This window comes from Eriocheir sinensis, chromosome 10 (assembly GCF_024679095.1).
Source record: "Eriocheir sinensis breed Jianghai 21 chromosome 10, ASM2467909v1, whole genome shotgun sequence".
NCBI lineage: Eukaryota > Metazoa > Arthropoda > Malacostraca > Decapoda > Varunidae > Eriocheir > Eriocheir sinensis.
In genome coordinates, this window is record NC_066518.1 from 352,567 (window position 1) to 369,876 (window position 17,310).

Below are 17,310 nucleotides of genomic sequence, written 5' to 3' on the forward strand. Positions count from 1 at the left end.
CTCAAATACATTTTCAATGGTACGATAGACACAAAATGTTCCCATAAAAAAAAACTGTAGGTACTAAAATTACTATTACTTACTATTAATTACCGATAACAGGCAAGGGTATATATAATGTATACCAACTCAAGAACCTGTTTATAGCAATTCCTTACCTTGACAGTAGAAGTATGTGTGTGTAAATATATATATATATATATATATATATATATATATATATATATATATATATATATATATATATATATATATATATATATATATATTATGATCCCAGCTCACCTGGTGTTCGTAGAGCAGGTGGGCTGAGGCATAATCCTGCTTCCGCTGCTCCGCTGCAGCAGTCTCGCCGCGCACCACCGACTTCCTGCCGCACCGCCGCCCGCCGGTAAAGATGTTTAGAGATTAAGTCTGCGTTGCTATGTATCAAACATTATTGTAAAATATATATAAACCATATATATATATATATATATATATATATATATATATATATATATATATATATATATATATATATATCTATATATATATATATATATATATATATATATCCTTCCCCATGTCCCTTTTCCTACTAACATGGATCCATGATAGGCTCCCATACTAACTATGTGTGTAGTGTATGGTGTGGAAGTTTTAGGATGTAAAAAAATGATATTAAACACAAACTTATCAATGCTTAAAAAGAAGAAAAAAATATGAACAAAGTATCGAGCACAGTTGGCTAATGGCAAAAAATGTGAAGGCTCCCTACAAACTAATCGTTAATGTTCACTAACGTGTATGCAACTTTCCAATAACTACTAATACAAAAAATAATATTTTATAAAATGATTAAATAGTTAAAAATATTATGAAATATATAACTATTGACCATTGTGAAAGTAAACATTAATCATTCATTTTTCATTTTGACGACACTTCGTTTTCAAGTATCAACTCAGTTTTCCCGAGTAGTTTAATTGTTGACATCAGTGTCTGCTAATCAAAATATTGCGCAAGAATTTGTTTGATGGAACATGCAGAGTAACTTACTAAATGAATAAACTAAAGTCTTCTGTAGTAACCAGTGAGTGCAAGCTTCTAGGGCACATGAACTTAAATACTCACTGATGCAATTTTCACTTCACAACAAGGCGATTATACAGAGATCAACTCAACGTATCCGTGAATAACCTTTCCCTGAGCAGGCTAAACCCCCTGCCTGGTCACCCATCACGTGCTCGCGGGCCCTTGTGTCACGGCACCGTGTGGCCTCATTAAATCCCCTCGTCGCGTGCCCGTCCTCTGTCGTCCTGAGAGGTGCTAATTAGCCCTAAGGAGCTAAGGAAGTCGGCTCCCTTCCTTGTAAAATATATATTTTTCAGATACATTCTACGTCGACATTTAAAAACCCCACCAAGAGATGCCCATCATGTATGCCCTTCAAGACACTAGTGACCGATATTTCCCCGTACGTATATAGATCGTTATATTTTTTAAACTTATTTTGTTGTGTTTACCACGCATGAAACCTTTCCTGAATACTTGGCAAGTCATGCAAACACGCACGCACCTTCACCCACGCACATGCCATCATCGCTGCTGCTACCACAACCTCCTCTAACCCAAATATACTCCGTTTACGGGTGACAGTAACATATTACAGGCTCTGTTTAAGTTCCAGCGGCCTTTACGGGAACGACTAGTGAATGGACGTCCTGTTAGCGAGATTAGAGGCCGCACACCGCTCCCCTGTGACCGTGTGCTCGCTGCCGGACAGGAGAACAAATATTTGAGCCGGGGTGGATAATTATGTGACCCTCCATCGTGGCGGATAACGAGACTGCAAGAAGAGAAATAAGTGAAAGATTAAATTCATACCTAAGGCAGCCTCCACCTTGGTGCTACATGTTTTGTTGTTGTTTCATTTCGCTTTCTTTTGTTACCTATTCCATTCCTTTCCCCCGTCATGGTGAACGCTGTTACCAGCCCTATGACACACAGCCACTGCCTCCTCCTCCTCCTCTTCCTCCTCCTCTTCCTCCTCCTCCTTCCGCTCACCACACGAGGTCGTCCTTCACGGGGTCCTGCGAGTAGAGACAGTGACGCGTCTTGGAGTAGCTTGGAGGTTTGCGTTTCTTCCTCTCGTTCTTGGACCACTGGAGCTGCAGCAAGTACTCCCGGATATCAAACTTTCTCCCCATGCTCTGTTCTCTCTGTTTCTGATCTGCGAGGAAACCAGGAGGGAAAGTGTTTCACAATAGACTACATTGGGAAAGGTATTTTTTTATCAATATTTTTTTTTCAATAATGTACGACAGCTAATTTATAATTTTTTGTTTGTTTTTGGTTGCTTTGAAACGTGCGCGCGTATATGTGTGTGTGTGTGTGTGAGAGAGAGAGAGAGAGAGAGAGAGAGAGAGAGAGAGAGAGAGAGAGAGAGAGAGAGAGAGAGAGAGAGAGAGAGAGAGAGAGAGAGAGAGAGAGAGAGAGAGAGAGAGAGAGAGAGAAATTTTTTTTTTAAGGCCAGAGAAATAAGACCCATGTTAATTTGGTAAACACTATTGGGTGTCTGTAAGATCCGTTTCCTTCAGAGGCAATTTTCCCCACGCCTGGACACCACACAAGTGATATGACAGAAGGCGTGTAGGGGATGGCCACCTCCCCAGAATCCAGGCCACAGTATTCGATTTGACCCCGGTCTCCACTCTGACGTGTAGACTAAACAATGCACATGTAACGTACACTGTGAAAAATGCAGAGTTGTATAAGGGTACATTTGTCAATAAAAGGTGCATATCTCTACGAAAATACCCTTTTTGCCTCGAGACGGTATAACTGACAGAATTCATCATTTTCCCTCCATTTTGGGTAGATATGTTTTAAAGGAAGATCTATATTATTTTAAATGCATTAAATAAACAAAATCTGGTCTTTGCAAAACGATAAGTATATTTTTTTTCTGAGCAAAGACTTCATGTAAGTTGGACAATTTTGAAATTAATAACTACGAAATGGGTATCTATAGACTGCCCTCATTATACGTGCAGCCTCTACTGTACTTACGAACGTATCTGAGAAATTTTAATACTTCGGCGTGACACCTGTACGCGGTTACTTGTCCACTCATTCTGCGCCACCTACTTCATCACCACACCTGTCTGTCCGCTGATCGCGTGTACAGACCCTCAAATCATAAGTGTCATGCTCTACTCGGGCCACGCACATCGCCGGCCACACCTACAGACAACAGTACGCAGCCGATCAAAGTAAAGTGCACGGGATTATAACATTATTTTTAGTTGTTAAAGTTGAGCCATTCCGTTATTTAAGTCCGAATGATTTTAAGTACCACATACAAGAGAACCTCCCCGTCGACACTTTAGAACTGAAAACGGCTTTATATTTGTTCGGTGATGTTTAGATTGAAATCACAGACAGCCTTGCATGAATTATTTTTAACAGCAAAATACAAGAAAAAAAACTCCTGTCATCATCGAGCAAGAAGCGACTTAAATCAACAATTGAGTGGTTTAATTTCAACTGGAGTCTAGTGAAGATGGATCAACACAGCCTGACCTAGTACAGCCGGAACGAAGGAAGCAAGTAATGACTGGAGGAGGCGTGCGCTCCACCACCCCTCGCCGCGTTCGCCGTCACACTGAACCATTGACCAGCTCCTGCGTCCTGAGTCCTGAGTCCCTCCTGGGTCACAAGGAGCAGAGTGAGGTGTGTAACAATCTGTACTCCGCCCTCCCAGCTGCGAGTGTCAGCCCTGTGATGAAACAGTGTGGCTAAAACACTTCTTTATTTATTTATTTATTTTATAGCCCACCTCCGCGAAGAGGACGAGGATGTTTTCGTCGTTATCCGTCTTTAATGGGATGTACGTTCTCTCAGTGACTGAAGATTATTATTACTTGATGGGTTAACAGTTCCAGTCTGTTTCTAGGTCTGGGCCCCATATTGCTTCCGGTGCACAAGCTGATAGTCGTGACGGCTGTGCTTCCTGTTAGCACAAATTAGTGGTAGTGTCTTTGTCTTGGGCTGGGATGCCTTCACTACTGGCTTCGAACCTAGAAGGAAGTGTCGAAGAGTATTTTTTTTTCTTTGGGTATATCGTAAAACAAAACAAGAAAGATGGATGATTTAGAGAGCTCGACTGTGTGGTTTCTCTCATGTCGATGGGGTTTGAAATTATCTTTATTTATTCACGATATAATTTAGACATTAAGTATGCCACAGGTTGAAGAGACGCTATGAAAGATTTTAAGCACATGTTCGATGAAGTGTGAAGTGAGTTGCCTTGGATGCCCTGAAGATATCTAGTCGGTGTGTAGCGCATTTCTCTTCATCATACACGCATGAAATGTATCAGGTGTAATGGATGAAAGCTTATATGATCCGTTGTTTCATGTCTCCAGTGCCTTTCGATGTTCACATTGTAAACTGACAATCTTTACCTCTTAAACTCCGCCAAAATGTTGCCTCTCTATCTTCTATCGATATTTTCATCCTAACTGCTCTTCTGAACTGGCTAACTGCATACCTCCACACCACACATTTCATAATTGAACCTCCTAATTTTTCACCTTGAAGAACTTGACACTTGCTTATATTAAAGGACATCTCCCATCTGTCACAGTTGTGTACTAGAGAAATAGGTCGCATTAGCTATATGTACACGCGGCGCCACACGGAGAACTGTCTATATAGGAGGCTGGTGAACTGGGTAATTTTAATTATTTCGGGTCTCAGGAAGATAAATTACTATTTTGAAGCAAAATATCCAAACACGGTACCTGCTGGTCAGGGCTGTATTTTGCTTTCTAGAATCTCTAGTATCATCTATTTTAATGTTAGATGGGTATTATTTATGAGGGTGCGTTTATTTCGACTTCTGATGTTAAATAAGGTGTTTTACATACACGATGTTGTGGTAGGCAACACCGAAACTTAAAAAAAAATTGGTACAGCGTCACTGTTGCCTTGTAGGCGCACACCAGGGTGCACACGAGGGGTCTCAAGCGGCGAAGAGGCGAACTGATTGCCAATGTGGTTTATCACCACCCTGTGTTGTCTGTAGCGCAACCAATACACCGTATATGCTATCAATTCGCCTCTCCGCCACTTGAGGCCCCTCGTGTGCGTCTCTGTAGCAACGACGACGCTGTACCTTTTGTTTCAATCAGTCAATCAAAGGGGGCATACATCGGGGGCTGCGTCGCCTCGCCCACCCTACGACGTCTAGTCCGGGGGTCTCTGGGCAGGTCTCCATGCAGGCCCCCTTTCCATTCTGAGTACCTCCTGGCAGGATCTATCGACTTACTCAAACCACGAACTCTGCGGGCGTCCCCTTGATCTCCTCCACTTAGGATTGTCTCTTAGAGAGACAACCCGATGATCAGAGTCGGCTTCTGGGTAGCGTGCCACATGGCCATATTGCCCGAGTTGGCGTTGACGGACTATGTGGGTAATATATATCGAATCAGTCTTACGGAGTAATTATCAGTTTGACACAGTCATTCCAGTGATATCCCATGATTCTGCGTAGACACTTATTACCAAAGGCATCAATCCGCCTCTCCAGGTCCCTATTTAGTGTTCATATCTCACAGCCATACAGTAAAACAGGGAACACAAGGGATTTGAAGATCCGGATATTTGTCCTTCGATATTGGTATCGACAACGTCATATACTCGTGCTGAGCAAGTCCATAACATTGTGGTCCAAGCCAGTCCAAGAGAACGCTGAGGGCGGTATCGACAGGTTGGCCGAGGATCATATGGATCCTGGGTTGGCCAGCCACTGCCTTCAGCGTTTTCGTGTTATTTTCTCTCCTTTTAGTCATTGTCTCTTGTCCACAGCTGGTAGTCTGTAAAATGACTTATCGGGGAACTTATTCCGTTTACTTCTGCACCACAGCATGCCACAAAAGGATGGAATTTAGGCAAAAAGATGGTCTTTTGCATCAACGGGAGAGCGCGGTGTGGTCTGTTGGTCCTCCAGATCTCGGCCCGAGCTCGAACTTGACGAGCTGTGCACGGCACCTATAGATGGGCAAGCACCTTGCCTGGCATACTGAGCAGTGTAATACCACGGTAGTTGTTGCAGTCCTGACGGCCCCCTTTCTCTTCCCTGATAGGGACGACCAGCCCCCTCTTCCAGTCAGGAGGAATGGTATACCAGATTGCCATACGGTTTTGGTGTTGCATTTCTACCACAGCACCGTGTATGTAAAGCACGATCAGAATTCGAAATAGCCACACTGTCAGAAGTAATATTCGTCTAACATCAAATTAAATTATACTAGAGATGCTAGAAAGTAACATAGCAACGAGCAAATATTCAGGAGACAAAACATCTCATGTTGCCATCTGGCAAGACCACGAGGTAGATACAGGTTCACATACATTCCCCACTTAGCAATCATACTATAATTATAGGCCAACCATAAATCAACACAAACCTTTAAACCTACGAAGGTAATATATGTATATATATATATATATATATATATATATATATATATATATATATATATATATATATATATATATATATATATATATATATATATTTCTTTCCCAACCAGCAGGTAGGCTACTAGCTTTGTTGGGATATTTGGCTCCAAACAATAACTTGTATTCCGGAATTCCGAAATGAAAAAAAGTTTTCTTGGTCTCCCAGACACTAATGTACTTTGCCTTTAATACCAAGTTGCTTGATTTTGTGAAGTGTTTTATGATGTGGAACTTCATCAAACGCTTTATGAAAGCCAGATAAACTACATATCTAATGATTTTGTTACGTTCAAACTAAGAAGAGGTCGTTATAAAAAAAGTTAGTAGGTTAGGCAAACAGGATCTGTTATTTCGGGAGCCATGTTGTGGATCCTTGATCATATAGGAGAGAGAGAGAGAGAGAGAGAGAGAGAGAGAGAGAGAGAGAGAGAGAGAGAGAGAGAGAAAATCATTGTAGTGAGTGTTGAGGAAGGTGAGGCGCATCACCTGTTTATCCTTCCCGCCGCGAAGATGGAGCATGCACCTGAAACATGATGATGACCTTATTCTTATTGTTTTTGACCTGCAACGCTTTGTATCACTTCTTAGGTCCTCCTTCTCAACATTTCTATACTTCACAACATACACTTAGTAACTTCACAGCGTAGGTTACACTTCTATACTTCACATAAGAGCATTAATTGGGAGACTGCAAGAGGCCAACTGAGGTGTTTTTCTGCTCTTTTCTTCTTCTGACTTTAATTTTCTATGTCCCTTTGTTAATTTCCACTATTACACTTTTCACTCCACTTTCATTACTTCATGATTATTCCCTAGGTGAAGAAGAAGGAAACGTTGCCAGTTTGTACTCAGCCTCTTATATTTACCAACTTCCGACCCAAAAACTGTCTCCTGGGCCCCGATAACTAGATTCATTGATATTTATCGTTGAAATAGTGAAGTCCTGATTTTCTTGGCAATAATTAGGCGTCAGAAACCGGTAAATTCACGGCTCTGGGTACGATAATGTGGCAACGGTGACCTGGGCCGAGACCCAGACCGAGAGCGGCCACCCACTGTAAACATTGACACGTGTGGCGGCGGTGTCGTGGTGCAGGGAGCAATAATTAACAGGCAACGGCGTGCTGCCTTATTTATGGTCACTTCTGACTGACTGGTAGGGAGAGGAAGCAAGTGGATCCTTGTCAAGACTGTAAGATATGTATTAAACATGAAATTGACCTCTTTCGACCACTCCTTTTTACTCATATAGTGTTCTTATGTTCTCCCTATGATCTCGTTCTCCCTATGTTCTTATGTTCTCCCTATGTTCTTGTTCTCCCTATGTTCTTCCCAATGTTATGTTCTTATGTCCTCCCTTTGTTTTTATGTTTCTTATGTTCTTATGTTCTTCCCCATGTTCTTATGTTTTTCCCTATGTTCTTAACTTCTTATGTTCAGTGATTAGCAGGCGTTTCTCTTTTTCCCTTGAGCAGCTTTACTAAAAAAAAAGTGTGTATGAGGGGTAGTTTTTCCGTGATTTTGCCTTCCCCCCAAACCCTGGTTTCCCACAGGTCCCCAGGCTTGTGTTGTGGGGGAGGGGGGGCTGGAGTGGCGCAGGGGGAGGTGAAGTTCTTGTAAAAAATTACCGTTGTGGTGTGGCGACTATGCCTGATGAACGAGCCTCCCATAACCCACTTAGCCAGTGGGGTACCTCTTTGGCCGACTCGGTGGGGAGTGGCTCTCTCGTCATGTTGGTCGTGGGTTCAATCCCAGCCCAGGCAGCCGGTGAATACCCTCTCCTGGTCTTAATTAATTTCTCGTGTGTTGTTTCAATACAAGCAGAGGTCATGTAGGAAAATAGAGGAAAAAGAGTAAAATAAGCTCCCGGGGCATGACACCGTTACTTCACTGCGCACACTTATTATACACTTCATCCTGCATTGAGCTCTGTTTCCACTGTTACACTTTTCTTTTAACTTCTCTCTTATTGATGAGTTCTTTTCTCCCAACATTGCACCAATAATATTTTAGTGTATAGTACTAACTTCACTACTTCCTCCTTACAGCCATACAGTCCTAACACAGTACTTATTCCCCCATCAATATTTTAGTGTATAGTACTAACTTCACTACTTCCTCCTTACAGCCATACAGTCCTAACACAGTACTTATTCCCCCATCCTCTTCCTCCAATCTTGTCTTCCATTCCTCTTCCCCAATGATCTTCACTATGGATGCTATTAGCCTTTGCCCCTGCTCTTCACCGTTCACAAGGAGACAAGTCCCAGGTGCCAGGCTGTGTGAGGAGCGCTCGGTTATCATGCAGGGGGGAGGAGGTGCGCTTTTTACACCATGGGAGCTTCTACATTTCGTTTATGCCTCAGTGTGTTGAGGTGAATCCATTCGACATCGCAAATATTTTGCTGTATAATTACTGAGAAATAGTTCTTACCTTATTAATTGGTTACTCTCTGGGGGAGTGGGTTGAGGGGGGGCAACACAACCCCATTACAAGGGAGGGTTAAGGCAGCTTAGTACAACTTGTTTGCTCTGTTGAGCAACATTACACAACTTTTCATGGCCAACAGATCAACTGAAGGCAGGGCAGGTGTTTTTCCCATGCTCCCTGCACTGTTTGCGCAGTTTTGGGCGAGTTCCTCGAGAAGTGCTACAGAGGAGTTGGCAGCCCTGACCTGCACTATGTGTACATTACGCAAAATTTACAATAAGTGAACTCACCAGGAACACAATATTCATGTAAATTGATAGGTACCTGTACATTTTACAGTGATTTAATAGAAGAAAAAAATCAGTTGTATATCATATTGAAACATGGATTTTAAGTGGAATGCCTGTCTTAGTGCAAGGTGATATACTGTTAAGAGTTAAGATATTCAAGGAACAAGCCTTTATAAATACATGCATTTACCAGACACTTCTTTCTCATTCCTACTAAGTAATCCTTACATCTTTAATGAACACACTATTCCACCTTATATTAATACCCTCACCACTGTCGCCTCTCAAAGTTCATTCTCTTTTCAGATGGCAAAGAAGCGTCACCAAGCTGGGCGTGGGGGTAACAGCAAGTCCAAAAAAGTCTTGAAGTCTGAAGTCAAGGATGGTGTGCGAATAACAGAATTCAAAGTCAACCCGAAAAGCAAAATGAAAAGAAAAAGGCAATTCGTTGGAAGGAAAGTTATCGATCCTAAACTGCTGTTGAAGTACACCAAAGGTGAAGGGGTTGAGGTATGGCATGAGAGATTCCTCCATATTATCTGAAATTGTTGATCTTATTCAGTCCTTATTCAAAAAGATAATTTTCCCAGTTTACACACCTTAGGCCTAGGGTGTGTCCTTTCCTTCACTGCATATAGTTTTTGGGGTGTCAGTTTCATATAACAATGATTCATCTGGTGTATAAACTATTTTTCTTAACTCTTCTTTTTCAGTTGAGTGCTGTTGGCCGCAAAAATTCTTATGTTCAACAAAAAATAAAGAAAAAAGAAAAAAAGATCAAATTTGCCGAACAAGAATCGGCAAGGGCAGAAATCTTGTTGCCAGGTAAGTTGAGAACATTGATTTTTTTGTAGTGTAGTGTGGTGAAGCATCAGTAGAAGTCTTTAATAAATAGTTTCAGATCTCCAGGCAGTCCTCATGATTTATATACTCTTCATAATATATACTGTATTTTCAAGCATAGATGACCCCCAAAAATTTCCATTAAAAATGTGGGCTTGAGGTACATTCTGTGTATGAGGCAACCCTCAAATCTGTAATGCATACATGCTTCATTTCAGAATCAAACGGTCAGTTGGAAGCAGAGGAAGGTACTTACACCTCACACATAACACAAACAGCAATCAAGAAAGCAGTGGACATAACAACAGCAGCCAAAGGCTTTGATCTTAATCTTGATCAGTTTGGACCATACAAGTAAGCTTTATCTTCTATGGAACTTTTACTTTCTTATCCAGATCTTTTCTTTGTTTGCATGTCTATAAGATCAAACAGCCTTCATGTGCCTTTCCATGTGTGCTGTCTGCCAATATACAAAGGTTTGATGACTACCCTTTTGTACATTTGACAGATTATTGTATTTTATTCACATTAACATTTAATTAACTGTATTTGTATTAATTGGTGTTAGATAAGTTAGTGTGATTCTGAGTATCAAGGGAGGAATTATAATTTCTCTCTTTTTTAATCTCTTATAATCATCTGGCATATACAGATTTTCATTAATTTTTTTTTAACCTGTAAATATAAGTGCATATTCTTTCTTTAAAATTTTAATTAGTGTATCATGGATCGCATATCTACATGTAATTGTCTCATTAGGATGCACTTCACTCGAAATGGGCGGCACCTTTTGCTGGGTGGAAGGAAAGGCCACTTAGCATCCATGGACTGGGTTACCAAGAAACTTCACTGTGAGATAAATGTCATGGAGTCTATCCATGATGTGTGTTGGCTGCACACTGAGCTGATGATGGCAGCTGCTCAGAAACAGTGGGTCTACATCTATGACAACCAGGGTATTGAGCTGCACTGCCTTAGACAGATGGATAGAGTGTTGAAACTGGAATTTCTCCCTTATCACTTTCTTCTGTGTTCTGGTGTAAGTATTTTTTCATAATAATTACCATCATTTGGTGAGCAATTTTTTGTGGTTATCACAGAAAAGTTGACCCTCTGAGTTCTAACGTTGTCTCACTTTGATAGTAGTTAACAAACTGTGTTTGATTGACTTTTGAGTCTGTTAAATAGTGTAGTGAACATATCTCAAGTGCTGTACTATATTTACAAAATTATGGTTAGGGGAGATTTATTTAAAGATAAATTTACATACATTGAAATATTTTAGAGAAATGGTTGAAAGACTTGCACCTCTGCTTTCAAGTCTCAGAATTCTTGATAATTGTTCCAGAGCTTATTGATAATTTAGTCTCATTCACTATTGGCTTACCAGAGTGAGAAAGGTTTTCTTACATGGCTGGACATTACACTGGGCAAGGAGGTGATCCGAACTCCAACTCACAAAGGGCGCTTGGAGGTGATGTGCCAGAACCCATACAATGCTGTTTTGTGCTGTGGCCATCCCAATGGCACTGTCAGCATGTGGACGCCCAATTCTCCAGACCCTGTCGCCTCCGTCCTGTGCCATCCTCACCCTCTACGGGCCATTGATGTAGACCACACTGGCAGGTAACCAATTTTGTATTAATTGCTTTTGATGTCTTCACCTATTTATTATTATTTTATTTTATTTTTTATTTTTTTCATTTTTATTTTTATTTTTTAAGGCATGAACACTAAAGACATCCAGTTTTCTCTATGGTTAAGAGGATTAGGATAGGATCTAGTCTCTCTGATACTGCTTGAAAATTGAAAATTGTTTGAATAACCCTGAAATTCAGTTTACTCCCAATTCATTTGTGAAAGAAGAAGGCTACATAATGTGTTGAAATGAACTGGTGTAGTTGAACAACATTAATATGTTGAATTTTAGAGAAAACTGGAAAATCCCTTCTTGAAATATAATTTATCTCGTTATTTATGATGAACCTAAATAGAGACCGTCCACATATGAGGTAGCAGTTACAGTAGACCCTCCATTTAACCCTCACATTATGGCGATCGTATATATAAGTGCGCTACCACACACCCCACCTGTACGGGGATCATATATGTAATCATCACACTCTACGCTCCCTACATTTCAAAAATACCGCCAGTTTCTTACTCAAGAATGGTGAAGGCATCTGGCATCCATACACACTCATTCGTCTCAGTGCGCGCCCTACCGAAGGCCACAGATCATTTTCCACTTTTGTTCGGAATACATCTGCCATGTCTCGTGACGCGTCGAGCAGTTCCTCTGCTCCGGGCGGAAGTAGAGCGCGGGCGAATCAAAATGACGGTGACTTTGATGACTGCTATGGTAGTGACATTGACAGAAGAGAGAGAGAGAGTGAGTGAGTGAGTACATTGACTCCTGGCAAAGTCAACAATGGACCCGGAAATATGATTTTTCCTCAAACCAGAATATGATGATAGTTCTGGGGTCAAAACCATTGCAGTGGTAAATTGACATCATCCAATCACCATAATCTGAAAATAAGAAGAGGGTAGGTGAAAATTTTGAGAAGTGACAGACGTTTGAAATCATTACACTTTTTTTTAATCACCCTGTATTTCTGTTGTTCAACTACACCAGTTCACCTCAACACATGTAGCCTTTCTTCTCAGTTTCTCAGGTATCTGACTTGTTGTAATGCCTTACGGAGTGTTTTTTATTGCACCACTAATTTGATTTCTGTTGAATAGAAGATAATTGTGTTCTATGGAAAATGGGTCAAACTCAGATCCAGTGTTATAAGAAAATTGAAAAGAATTGTGTTGAATAGCATGTCCACTGTTTTTTGACTGTCATTAGATATTTTTTTGTCAGTATTTTTCACATCCATCTGTCACTTATATTGTTTTAATGCAGGGTGATTATATGGCAGTATCAATGTCCCTGTTTTGCAGGTACATGGCCACAGTTGGAGTTGACAGACAGATGAAAATTTGGGATGCACGCAATCTTGGCCGTTGTCTGCAGAATTTCATCATCGGCTCTGGTGCATCAAAGGTTGCCTTCTCCCAGAAGGGCCTCCTTTCAGTAGCCATTGGTAATATTGTAGAGGTATGTGTTACTTAAGTAATTGTTACATCAATCAGCAGCAAAGGACATTCTCTGCCTTAGTGTTTCTTGTCAGTTAAGCTTTGAAATCATTAAGAAAAGGTTTATGAAGTGGGTATAAATTTGGGTAATTCGTATGTAAGCATTTTGTCAGCGCTAATGCATTTATTACAGTTGACACAGATGAAAGTATAAAAATGTTTGACTTCACTTCAGATATATACCATCCACTCCCTATGAGAGCTGTACTGTGTGTATATATTTTGTCATAATTCTAATGAAGAGCCACAAACAAGTCTGTGATCTACACATTTCCCCATTTTTGCATAAAACTACAAGCAAATATTTTAATGTTAATTTTCTATAATTTTTCAGGTTTACAGAAATGTAGTTGAGGGGGGTACTGGTGAAGCTTACATGCGACACAAGGCTGGCAGCATCATAACTGATATGCAGTTTTGCCCCTACGAAGATATTCTTGGGATTTCAACATACAAGGGTTATTCAAGCCTAATAATACCAGGTAAGATCATATTGTATTTGACCTAGAATGGTATGAGGAGAGCTAAATGTAACAATAAAATGCTGTGGATGCCCTGCTGTCTCCTGTTAACAGAATAAGGCTTTGTAACAACAGAACATTAGAAAAAGGTTATTCCATTAGAATTTTGATATACACACAGATAGAATATCTTGGATGAGAGAGAATGAAGGAGGAGGCAGGTAAAGATATATAAAGGTGTGTCTGATGATGCAGAAAAGTTTTATATTGGGTATGTAATGAATTTAATAACCTTAATATGAAAGACAGAATGAGCAACAGCTAGAGGTGGTTGAACTGAGAACCTAAAATTTTGATAGCAATAATGATAAGAATTCCTGTGATAATAATATAATATATTTTGTTTTCCAGGAGCTGGTGAACCAAACTTTGATGCCCTGGAAGCCAATCCTTATATAAGTTTGTCAGGAAGGAAGGAAGCAGAAGTGAAAGCACTCTTGGCCAAGGTTCCTTCAGAACTCATCACCCTGGATCCACTCAGTATTGGCCAGGTAAGTATCTCTCTGTGGGACTCAGCCATTATGGTATACAAATATTTACCATGTCCTTATGTCTTAGATTAATTCCTTCATTACAGTGAAATATGATGCTATTAGCTTATACATCCAGATTTCACCAGTACTGATTTAAAAAATAATATTTTCAACAATAATGGCAATAACATTTGGATTTTTTTCAAATAACGTTTTATGCTGTAGGGAAGCATCAGGTCTTGTATAGCTGTTAGTTTGCTACCCTCTTGGTGACGTAGTTATCAGATTTACACCTAGGGGGTGCCCAGGGATAAATGTAGGAATGGATTGTTAGTACTGCCACCCCATTTTTCCCCTTTGAACCTCTTTTGTAGTAGGAATCACTATTGAACTGACATTAGTATTATAAAACTCACCTTCAGGAAGTTAATGAGGTATTTGATGTGATGATTGTTCTGAGGTTTGTGCATGGAGGCTTTGTGGTGTACTGATGTCCATCCCCACTCTGGCCTCTTGTGCCTGGGTTACCCACTCCCATATCATCAAACAAACCTGTCAAAGCCAACCCTTACAACTACTGTTTATAGAGGCAAAATTACCCCACAACAGCACACGCACCACTTAAAGCCATAGAACATGAGAATTTCTGAGCTATTGGTGACCTGGCTGTGTTTTCATGATGCTTGATACCTTTTGTTATTGTCTAATCCTTGATTGTGCCCTGGTCACCCACTAGCTGAGAAATTCTTGCATGCTATAAGGTTTAAAGTAGCATGTGTGCCATTGTGTGATAGTTTCCTCTCTACAAGCAACAGTTCTAAAGATTGACTTTGACAGAGTTGATGACATGTTGATGGAAGTAGGTGAGCCTGGCAAAGGGGCCAATGTGGTGACATGGCAGTTTGTATGCCAAAATAGCCCACATGCATAAGCTGCAGAACAACTGTCGTGGCAAAGACTTCATACTAAAACATAGGAAAAGGTGTGACCACAGTTTTTGCTTTACTTTTAGATAGGAATATGGCATACAAATATTCTTAATTTTACTCATTTCAGGTTGATACTCCTACACTTCAGGAGAAACTGGAAGCCAAGAAAGCTCTCCTCTATGTCCAAAAACCTAAAATAGACTTTACTCCTCGTTACCGCATGAAAGGCAAGAGTGGTTCAGCCCAAAAGTTTAAACGCAAACAGAAAGTGAGAGAAGACACACAGCGAGAGTACCTGAAGACAGCATACTCTCAGAAAGAGGAGCTGAATATAGTCAAGAAGAGTAAACAACAATCTGTGCCTCCAGAAATTCTAGATCGGTTTAAACCAAAGAAGAAGGTTAAAAAGTCATGAGAATTTGAAAGAAAGACTTACATGTACCTCACAGATGGGAAGCTGAAGGAAAGAAGTTGCAGAATGGCCATATGTGCTCTGAATGGTTATTGAGGAAGATCATGTCAGTGTTGCAAAACTCATGTTGTACAGAATTTGTTTGTTGGAAAATGAAGGGGAACTTGTTACACCATATGGTAAGTTAAATTCAGTCTGTAGTGGGTGATTGGTAAGGGTTTGTTAAGGGGAAAGGTGTAGAACATTTTTTCATGAATAAACCATATAGTAGCCCCTATGGTCCATACTTGGCAGTCTGTAGAAGTGTAGATCAGCAACTCTTTCCTCAGACGTATATCATTTCCAGGTAAGAACTACATTATAAGTTTTTATCATTTGAACACTGTGCCTCCATGGTGTAGAGGTTAATGTTTTACCAGGAAATCTGCATACCTTAACTCATTCAAGCTAAGGCACTGGGAGTCAACTTACAGCCCACACCCACCAAGCGTTCTATTTTCTACTTCACTAGTAGGTAAATAGTAAGTTGTAGCATGCTAAGTATACCTACTTGTATGTAAACACATGGTTGAGGTAGTCGAAAACAAAGCATTTATATAAGCCATTGTATTTTATTCCTTCATCAGATGCACCTACCTTTTCTCTAGATTAAATAAATCTGGCTACCATCATTATAATGTCAGAAGTAATCTTGCCAATTAATAGGACATGCTTTCTCTTTATGAGATGTACCTATAATGCTAACTTACCCAGAGAGATAATCAAGTCATTGGAATCCTCTAAGCCTAAACTCAATTCTGTAACTGCTGTCTGGTGTGATGCTATTCCTATAGATACAAAAGCTGTGTGTATAATAGGTATCAAAAGCATCTTATCTCTAAAAAGTTTATTTTCACTTACGATTTATAACAGTTTCATCTTACTGTTGAATAACTGAAGGATGAAGACCAGTGTGGTGGTGATTGGTGAATGTATTAAGTTTACCAACATGAATAATGTTAATAATATCACATGGAAGTCTGCTACTACTAAAGTATATTTTCATTCCAAACCTGGGTATGATATTACTAGATTAACATTTAGCAAAGACAAAAGGTTTTGTCATTTTAATAAATAAAGAAAAAAAAGGTCAACTGAAAATATCAGACTGCTTCATCCTCTTGCAGACTGAAATGGTTTTGTATTTTTATTTTTATTTTATATTTGTTTCACCAACAAAGTTAGGAAAGCCCCCCTCAGACCCTAACATGTCAGACGAGCCAAGCAAACATGGGGTGATATTAATTGAAGACTGTCATAACTTGCTACTCCATTAGCTGCAATGCCTAAGACATACAAGTTCCCCGCATTTGTGCATCATTGTTGAGCGTAGTAATGAAGGAATAGAAACCAAAAGTGATCCCTCTCATGATTCCTTACATCTTTAGCTGCCAAGTATGTATTTGTAATCCCCATCATTGCCATTGTGAGATATTATGAAGCTGCAATATATGTTTATTCTCTACTCCATGAATTTCAACACTACCTAATCATGAATCTTTCATCAGTAAAAAATTAATTATCTAGAGTAGTCTTTTAGATAATCACAGACGGGTCTTTGTAGATGCTGTAGACTCTCCTCTACTAATCCCACCTTGGATGATACTCACCTGATATGCATCCTTTCTAAGCAACCTTTGATTGCTGATATAGTACAAAGGAGAGTTGTGGAGTATGAAATTATTAACAATGGGCAAAACAAAACATTGGAA

General features: G+C 40.0%; 1 protein-coding gene across 4 annotated transcripts; it reads left to right on the forward strand.

Moving 5' to 3' along the window:
* Positions 1-7,529: 7,529 nt before the first annotated feature.
* Positions 7,530-16,161, forward strand: LOC126996388 (WD repeat-containing protein 46-like). 4 transcript variants are annotated; one of them, XM_050856756.1, is made up of 10 exons: positions 7,530-7,682; positions 9,541-9,744; positions 9,948-10,059; positions 10,296-10,431; positions 10,837-11,116; positions 11,468-11,703; positions 13,030-13,186; positions 13,559-13,706; positions 14,097-14,236; positions 15,275-16,161. In XM_050856756.1, exons 2-10 carry the CDS (start codon positions 9,541-9,543, stop codon positions 15,560-15,562), a joined length of 1,701 nt encoding a protein of 566 aa, XP_050712713.1. In that variant the 5' UTR covers positions 7,530-7,682; the 3' UTR covers positions 15,563-16,161. The 4 variants fall into 4 exon arrangements, with proteins under 4 accessions (XP_050712713.1, XP_050712712.1, XP_050712715.1 ...); XM_050856755.1 differs by having other exon boundaries at positions 7,541-7,705; XM_050856758.1 differs by having other exon boundaries at positions 7,541-7,669.
* Positions 16,162-17,310: the final 1,149 nt, after the last annotated feature.

Excerpts from the sequence above, each read along its gene's own strand:
- LOC126996388 (XM_050856756.1), top strand. The coding sequence starts at position 9,541 with ATGGCAAAGAAGCGTCACCAAGCTGGGCGTGGGGGTAACAGCAAGTCC. Across the intron at positions 11,117-11,467 it reads ACTTTCTTCTGTGTTCTGGT|AGTGAGAAAGGTTTTCTTAC; the intron begins GTAAGTATTTTT and ends TTGGCTTACCAG. Across the intron at positions 13,707-14,096 it reads TTCAAGCCTAATAATACCAG|GAGCTGGTGAACCAAACTTT; the intron begins GTAAGATCATAT and ends TTTGTTTTCCAG.